General features: G+C 46.5%; 1 protein-coding gene across 2 annotated transcripts in view; it reads right to left on the bottom strand.

The window, feature by feature from the left end:
* The window catches only part of LOC143749358 (L-threonine ammonia-lyase), a 37,210-nt gene that overhangs the window by 11,167 nt on the left and 16,043 nt on the right, over positions 1 to 10,000 (bottom strand). For both annotated transcript variants that reach the window (XM_077241885.1, XM_077241886.1), the window contains exons 4-9: positions 8,499 to 8,740; positions 3,332 to 3,497; positions 2,179 to 2,278; positions 2,036 to 2,111; positions 394 to 519; positions 1 to 27 (exon numbers count right to left, since the gene is read on the bottom strand). The exon at positions 1 to 27 is cut by the window's left edge and continues 141 nt beyond it. In XM_077241885.1, the coding sequence (XP_077098000.1) occupies positions 1 to 27; positions 394 to 519; positions 2,036 to 2,111; positions 2,179 to 2,278; positions 3,332 to 3,497; positions 8,499 to 8,740 (737 nt within the window). The remainder of the gene's footprint in view (positions 28 to 393; positions 520 to 2,035; positions 2,112 to 2,178; positions 2,279 to 3,331; positions 3,498 to 8,498; positions 8,741 to 10,000) is intronic.

Genomic DNA, 10,000 nt, shown 5'->3' with positions numbered 1-10,000 from the left:
TTTGCACTGCTCACCACCACTGCCACCCTGCACACACGCACACACACGCACACACACACACACACACACACACGCACACACAGGCACGCACGCACGCACGCACGCACGCATGTCTGTCTTGTTTTCCAGCACAAATATATAAACATTCTTAAATCAAGATACATTTACTGGAGAAGAAGCAAAATGACTGAAGATATTAAGTCTTGTTTAATGACAAATTCATCAAAATTAAGTGAAATATCTTCCAATGGAGCCAGAAAACTCTTAACTCAAAACAGGATACTTTTTCTGACTTCATTGACAGATATTTCAACAAACAAAGAAACAAGACGATCTTCATCATCGGTTAGGATGCTAATGATGCTAATGAAGTGAGTGAGGGGCTTTACGCACCTTTTGCCTTTGAGTTCTGGCAGTCGTCCCGCTACGATGGCGGCCAAACCCAAAGCTCCTTCAGTGTCGACGGCCGAGCGCTCGAACTCCTGAAACCTCAGCATGGCCACCAGCGCGTCCGGCTCCCTTCGAGAGAGAGTGCACTGGATTAACTGCTGTATGTGTTTAATGCACTGCAAAAACGCTTTTCTTACTTAGTATTTTTGTCTTGTTTACAGTCCAAATGTCTAAAAATTCTTAATTCAAGATGCATTAACTTTAGTAGTAAAATGCCATAAGATATTAAGCCTTGTTTTCTGGGGAAATAAATAAAAATTTAGTGAGTTTTTGCTTAAAACAAGCAAAATTATCTGTCAAAGGGGTAAAAAAATAATCTTAATTCAAACAGAAACAGATTTATTTTTCTCACCCCACTGGAAGTTTGGAAAAACATCATCTTCGTGTAAACTTTAAAAAACCTTCTATTAATATCAAACTCAGACACCAACACAGTGTTGGCCCAGATCCGGCCCACATCCGGGCTCTCATTTATAAACCAGAGTGTGGGACTCTTACTAGAAAAGCGTATGTGCGCCGAAAGCCAAAAATGGCTTAATATCCAGACTTATAAACGCCAGAACCTGCAACATTCCCTTCATAACCCCAGTCTGAGGAAGAGTGTGTTCATGCGTCTCCTCCCCGAAATAACCATATATGAGTTACAACGCCTCTTTCACTGTGCACACCCTCATCTGCATATCATTTGCATATGATTATTCATCCACATGATCCATGTTTAACGGTACGAGACATCAGGAGAATATGAGATACGGATGTGCGTCACATTACGTTTCTAATATTCATTTAGTAGCCGATCCTTGCCTCGGTTTTGTATAAATAAATCAAATAGTATAAAATACATTTCAGAGAAAGTTGGCCAAAATAGCATTTTTGATTGCTTTATATTAATGGAAACTGATAGGCCTTATTGTGCATTATTGATCATTACTTGCGTGTAAATATTCCCTCAGACGCGAGTTCTGCTGTTATCATGAGCGAATCAAACATTACAAACAGCAGCGCATACACTACTAATATTTCTATTTATTAGAATATAAATAATGTTGTAACTTCTCAGTAATTTGATGTAATTTAACTCCATTAATGAGAATGTCAGATTTAATCTGTGTGTATCAGTTGTAAAACATAGTTTAAATCATAATTTGATGTATTTAAACTGTTAATGTGAATGCACTGTGCTATGATTAGGGGCCGGTTGCATAAACCTCTAAGACTAGTCTTACAAGTTAGACATCAATTTATTTTCTTTAATACTGTTCATAGCTTTTTAAAATCAGTTACAGAAAAACATAGATTAGCCTAATTTGATACCAAAAACCAAGACTGACTGCTAGTAGGTCATACTGGAACTTAAGACACCGTCTAACATAATGGCTATGTTTATGCAACCAGCCTTAGGACTCATAATAAAGATTTAAAGTGCTTGTCCTTCATCAGTTCCTCAGATCTCCATCGGTGTCGTTAAACGTCTCCAGAATGTTCGTACGCAGGATCGGAGTTTGCGTGCAGGTGCGCACATTTCCTCGTCAAGTTTGTTTTTATAAATCAGAACGGCTCGGTCAGATTAAGAGTTTCCACATACCTGACAGAAATGACTTTATCCACCAGTTTCTTGGCCAGCTGAAAGGTGTGTGTTCCCAGAGAGCGATCCACCAAATCTGTGTGAGCAGCGAACGATCAGAACAGAAGCAGACAGCAGAAGCGTTTGCGTGAGAAAGACGTTACCTCGGTACAGTTTCTTGTTGGCGTTGCACTGGAGATCTTTGATGGGGGAATCAGTTTTGAGCGACTGCAGGAGAAGTGGAAACTCCTCTGGTTCAACACCCTGTTAGAAACACAAGATCCACGAGACACGTCATGCAAACTCACCATTATATTCAAAACCTAGACAGCAACCCAGATCCGGCCCACATCTGGAACATGAGGAGTCAACACGGCCGACACTGTGTTGCTGTCTGGGAATTGACAACTCTTTGTTTTTTATGGAATATTGCAGTGCTCATAATGAATAAGAATAAGTTCCTCTTGCAGCATCACTTCTCTGATGATGTGGGCGGGGCTATAACCTGTCACTCACATGAGATCAGCCAATAGCAAACCACACCCATCCAATCAATTCCCTACAGACACAGTCAAGCCCCGCCCACATGTGTTCTTGTTCCTGAAGCGTTTCACTCGATATACGACACAATAGAGGAGAAAGAGTGTAACTTCCTTTTCATGATGACTTTCATGTTTATAATCGTGCACTTTAAAAGCAAAATACTAAAATAATTAAAATAATAGTGCTGGGCAACGATTCATCGCATCCAAAATAAAAGTTTGTGTTTACAAAATATATATGTGTAGTGTGTGTTATTTTGAAATTATTTTCTATATATACACACAGATGAATGTATATATTTAAGAAATATTTGTATGTATATATATATTTATATATAATTTATATTTATATAAATTAGGGCTGTGAAAAGATTAATCACGATTAATTGCATCCAAAATAAAAGTTTGTGTTTACATAATATATGTGTGTGCACTGTGTATAATTATTTTATAATTGGTTAGAAAAATAATCTTAATTCAAACAGAAAGAATTCTTTTTCTCACCGCATTGGCAGATAATTTAGCTTATTTTAAGCAAAAACATACTCAATTTTATTTATTTCCCCAGAAAACAAGACCTATTATCTTATCTTAAATCCTACTTTAGTAAATGCATCTTGATTTAAGAAATGTTTGATATTTGGACTGGAAACAAGACAAAAATACTGAGTAAGAAGGGCATTTTTTGCAGAGTGTGCATGAGTTAATTTCAGCTTTAACCCAGTGCAGCGTGACACTGGAGCTGAAGGCAGTGTTTCCGTCAGATGAGACTCACTATGACAGCGATGAGAGGGTTCAGGTGTTTGATGGCGAGTGCGGCTCCGGCCAGGACGGCACAGCTTCCACCGGTGGGCACGATCACGGCGTCCAGCGCGGGCATCTGCTCATAGATCTCCAGACCCACGGTGCCCAGGCCTGCCAGATACACCGGGCTCTCGTCCCTGTGGTACAGACATCACACCTGTGCTGATACACACGTCACACCTGTGCTGATACAAACGCCACACCTGTGCTGATACACACGTCACACCTGTTCTGATACACACGTCACACCTGTTCTGATACACACGTCACACCTGTGCTGATACACACGTCACACCTGTGCTGATACACACGCCACACCTGTGCTGATACACACGTCACACCTGTGCTGATACACACATCACACCTGTGCTGATACACACGTCACACCTGTGCTGATACACACGTCACACCTGTGCTGATACACACGCCACACCTGTGCTGATACACACGCCACACCTGTGCTGATACACACGTCACACCTGTGCTGATACACACGTCACACCTGTGCTGATACACACGTCACACCTGTGCTGATACACACGTCACACCTGTGCTGATACACACGTCACACCTGTGCTGATACACACGCCACACCTGTGCTGATACACACGTCACACCTGTGCTGATACACACGTCACACCTGTGCTGATACACACGTCACACCTGTTCTGATACACACGTCACACCTGTTCTGATACACACGTCACACCTGTGCTGATACACACGTCACACCTGTGCTGATACACACGCCACACCTGTGCTGATACACACGTCACACCTGTGCTGATACACACGTCACACCTGTGCTGATACACACGTCACACCTGTTCTGATACACACGTCACACCTCTGCTGATACACACGTCACACCTGTGCTGATACACACGTCACACCTGTGCTGATACACACGCCACACCTGTGCTGATACACACGTCACACCTGTTCTGATACACACGTCACACCTCTGCTGATACACACGTCACACCTGTGCTGATACACAGTCACACCTGTGCTAATACACACATCACACCTGTGCTGATACACACGTCACACCTGTGCTGATACAAACGCCACACCTGTGCTGATACACACGCCACACCTGTGCTGATACACACGTCACACCTGTGCTGATACACACGTCACACCTGTGCTGATACACACGTCACACCTGTGCTGATACACACGCCACACCTGTGCTGATACACACGTCACGGTATCAGCACACCTGTGCTGATACACACGTCACACCTGTGCTGATACACACGTCACACCTGTGCTGATACACACGCCACACCTGTGCTGATACACACGTCACACCTGTGCTGATACACACGCCACACCTGTGCTGATACACACGCCACACCTGTGCTGATACACACGCCACACCTGTGCTGATACACACGTCACACCTGTGCTGATACACACATCACACCTGTGCTGATACACACGTCACACCTGTGCTGATACACATGTCACGGTATCAGCACACCTGTGCTGATACACACGTCACACCTGTGCTGATACACACGTCACACCTGTGCTGATACACACGTCACACCTGTGCTGATACACACGTCACACCTGCGCTGATACACACATCACACCTGTGCTGATACACACGTCACACCTGTGCTGATACACGTCACACCTGTGCGGATACACACGTCACACCTGTGCTAATACAACCGTCACACCTGTGCTGATACACACGTCACACTAGTGCTGATACACACGTCACACCTGTGCTGATTCACACGTCACACCTGTGCTGATACACACGTCACACCTGTGCTGATACAACCGTCACACCTGTGCTGATACACACGTCACACCTGTGCTGATACACACGTCACACCTGTGCTGATACACACGCCACACCTGTGCTGATACACACATCACACCTGTGCTGATACACACGTCACACCTGTGCTGATACACACGTCACACCTGTGCTGATACACACGCCACACCTGTGCTGATACACACGTCACACCTGTGCTGATACACACGTCACACCTGTGCTGATACACACGTCACACCTGTGCTGATACACACGTCACACCTGTGCTGATACACACTTCACACCTGTGCTGATACACACGCCACACCTGTGCTGATACACACGCCACACCTGTGCTGATACACACGTCACACCTGTGCTGATACACACTTCACACCTGTGCTGATACACACGCCACACCTGTGCTGATACACACGTCACACCTGTGCTGATACACACGCCACACCTGTGCTGATACACACGTCACACCTGTGCTGATACACACGTCACACCTGTGCTGATACACACGCCACACCTGTGCTGATACACACGTCACACATGAGCTGATACACACGTCACACCTGTGCTGATACACACGTCACACCTGCGCTGATACACACGTCACACCTGTGCTGATACACACGTCACACCTGCGCTAATACACACGTCACACCTGCGCTGATACACACGTCACGGTATCAGCACACCTGTGCTGATACACACGTCACACCTGCACTGATACACACGTCACACCTGCGCTGATACACACGTCACACCTGCGCTGATACACACGTCACACCTGCGCTGATACACACGCCACACCTGCGCTGATACACACGTCACACCTGCGCTGATACACACGTCACACCTGTGCTGATACACACGCCACACCTGTGCTGATACACACCTCACACCTGTGCTGATACACACGCCACACCTGTGCTGATACACACATCACACCTGTCCTGATACACACGTCACACCTGTGCTGATACACACGTCACACCTGTGCTGATACACACGTCACACCTGTGCTGATACACACGTCACACCTGTGCTGATCACACCTGTGCTGATACACACGCCACACCTGTGCTGATACACACGCCACACCTGCGCTGATCACACCTGTGCTGATACACACGTCACACCTGTGCTGATACACACGCCACACCTGTGCTGATACACATGCCACACCTGTGCTGATACACACATCACACCTGTGCTGATACACACGCCACGCCTGTGCTGATACACACATCACACCTGTCCTGATACACACGCCACACCTGTGCTAATACACACGTCACACCTGTGCTGATACACACGTCACACCTGTGCTGATACACACGCCACACCTGCGCTGATACACACGCCACACCTGCGCTGATACACACGTCACACCTGCGCTGATACACACGTCACACCTGCGCTGATACACACGTCACACCTGCGCCTGCGCTGATACACACGTCACACCTGCGCTGATACACACGTCACACCTGCGCTGATACACACGCCACACCTGCGCTGATACACACGTCACACCGGCGCTGATACACACGCCACACCTGCGCTGATACACACGTCACACCGGCGCTGATACACACGTCACACCTGTGCTGATACACACGCCACACCTGTACTGGTACACACGTCACACCTGCGCTGATACACACGTCACACCTGCGCTGATACACACGTCACACCTGTGCTGATACACACGCCACACCTGTACTGGTACACACGTCACACCTGTGCTGATACACACGTCACACCTGTGCTGATACACACGTCACACCTGTGCTGATACACACGCCACACCTGTGCTGATACACACCTCACACCTGTGCTGATACAACCGTGACACCTGCGCTGATACACACGTCACACCTGCGCTAATACACACGTCACACCTGTGCTGATACACACGCCACACCTGTGCTGATACACACGCCACACCTGTGCTGATACACACGTCACACCTGTACTGGTACACACATCACACCTGTGCTGATACACAAGTTACACCTGTGCCGATACACACGCCACACCTGTACTGGTACACACGCCACACCTGCGCTGATCACACCTGTGCTGATACACACGCCACACCTGTGCTGATACACACGCCACACCTGCGCTGATCACACCTGTGCTGATACACACGCCACACCTGTGCTGATACACACGTCACACCTGTGCTGATACACACGCCACACCTGTGCTGATACACACCTGTGCTGATACACACGTCACACCTGTGCTGATACACACGTCACACCTGTACTGATACACACGCCACACCTGTGCTGATACACACGTCACACCTGCGCTGATACACACCTGTGCTGATACACACGTCACACCTGTGCTGATACACACGCCACACCTGTGCTGATACACACGCCACACCTGTGCTGATACACACGCCACACCTGCGCTGATCACACCTGTGCTGATACACACGCCACACCTGTGCTGATACACACGTCACACCTGTGCTGATACACACGCCACACCTGCGCTGATCACACCTGTGCTGATACACACGTCACACCTGTGCTGATACACACGTCACAACTGTGCTGATACACACGCCACACCTGTGCTGATACACACGTCACACCTGCGCTGATACACACGTCACACCTGTGCTGATACACACGCCACACCTGCGCTGATATACAAGTCACGCCTGTGCTGATACACACGTCACACCTGTGCTGATACACACGTCACACCTGTGCTGATACACACGTCATACCTGTGCTGATACACACGCCACACCTGTGCTGATACACACGCAACACCTGTGCTGATACACAAATCTCTTGTAAATCTCTTTTAATACTTTCTTATTACCAAATATTGGATTTAATCTACTTGTTTTCATTCTGTTAACAAAGGTTTTGTGTTTCTTTTTGGATCTGATTGATCGTAGGCCTCAATGATCTGAGCTCAAGCTCAAATAAATGGAGCTCAGATCAATCAGATCCAAAAGGAAATACAAAACCTGTGCTAACAGAAAGAAAACAAGTTGCCAAAAAGATTGAATCCAATATTTGCTGTTAATATAGCAAAATAAGAGATTTACAAGTATTTTTTGATCTGGAAAACTAAATAAATCTAAACAGCAACATAGTGTCGGCCCAGATCTGGCTCACATCTGGAACATGAGGATTCAACGCGTACCGGATGTGGGCCGGATCTGAGCCGACACTATGTTGCTGTCTGGGTTCATTTAATGTGCAAGGTCAAAAAGCTTGTAAATCTCTCATTTTGTACAGATACCGGATGTGGGCCGGATCTGAGCCGACACTATGTTGTCTGGAAAGGGTTTTAACGTCAGACTCACTCCTCTAGACACAGGTATCCGTTCTCTCTGGCCAGGTGTCTGGCGTGGTTGCTGGAGTCTCGAGCCGTGCTGCCGTACGAGATGACCATGGCACCGTAGTCTCGGTACATACGCAGGCGGGGAGGAGAACTGTAGGCCGGCATGATGACGAACACGGGAATCCTCAACTCCGCTGCGTGATGCGCCACTGCCATGGAGAAGTTACAGTCCGTGGCCACGATCACACCCTTCCTCTGCTGCTCCTGCACACCGTACCGTACCGTAACACATGACATTTCATCTGATGATAGTACAAAAATTAAATACCCAGACAGCAACATCATCATACGCCAGGCCCTATCATACGCCAGGCGCGACGCGAGTGTGTTTTGCTAGTTTCAGCCCGACGCAATTTTAATTTTCACGTCCTGCGCCACGTTGTTTAAATAGCAAATGCATTTGCACCCATTTGTGCGTTCATGGGCTGCTGGTCTGAGAACGAGGTGTGTGTTCAGGCACATTGTTGGCGCGTTGCTATTTTGAGGCAACTGAAATATTCACACACACTAAAAAAACCTGGTCTAAAGTCAATGGCGCAGTATTTTTTTGTTATTTAAAGAGTGTGTTAGTAATATGAGCCTATAGGTGCTATGGGCCACAACGCTTTGCTTATTAAAAAAAACACAGGGACGCTGTGCATACGCAGCTGCACACAATCATACCAAATATTAACAATAAAAGAATTACAATGTTAAATTGTGTACATAAAGATATGGTGTAATCCGGCTTGTCCCGTAGTTGGTCTGCTAGTGCTTTAACCTGTAACCTCGCGCACGAGCAGATCCGTTTCCTCGCTAGAGAAGCGTTCAGTTTTTCCACTATCAAATTCCGCCGTGTAAATAGCGAATCCGCCATGGCGCGAGCCCAACTGGCTTTTAAAGGGAACAAGAGATGAGACTCTGATTGGTATATTGCACGTTATGCCCAAAACACACCCACTGCCCAAAACACACCCCCTTTTAGACCATGCACCGGGAGCACCGACCATTTTTCCCGTCGTTAAACTAGCAAAAGTGGATTCAGACATGCCATAAGTGGACTTGTGCCGTGCGAATTAGGCCTGTGGCGACTGCTGGTCTTTCAAAGAAGCTCATTTTTGGCCTACATCATAAAAATTGTCCATTTATTTATAGCCTAGCTAGCCTAGCCTACTGTATAAATGAAAGAACAAACAATCTAAAAGTTATTAAACTCGACGGAGGAAATGTGTGAATTAGGTTAAACTGAAACAAGGAATGTGGTGTATAATTGTGTGAAATGTATGATGAAAATTGGCAAGTAATTTCGCCAAGCAAATACCAATAAATAGGTTGCAGGAGTTTGTCTTTTGACTACACTTGTAAAATCCGCGATGGCACTGAGCTCGAACAGCTTCAGCGTCAGCGACTTTTTATAGGACAAAATCACTGTCATTCAAAAGGAGATGCAGTCTTTCGAAAGACCCTCCAATCATCACGCAGAAG

Source organism: Siphateles boraxobius, unplaced genomic scaffold, assembly GCF_051911475.1.
Source record: "Siphateles boraxobius isolate OS27281-9 unplaced genomic scaffold, OSU_SipBor_1 242, whole genome shotgun sequence".
NCBI classification, from domain to species: domain Eukaryota; kingdom Metazoa; phylum Chordata; class Actinopteri; order Cypriniformes; family Leuciscidae; genus Siphateles; species Siphateles boraxobius.
This window is presented reverse-complemented; position numbering and strand designations above follow the sequence as displayed.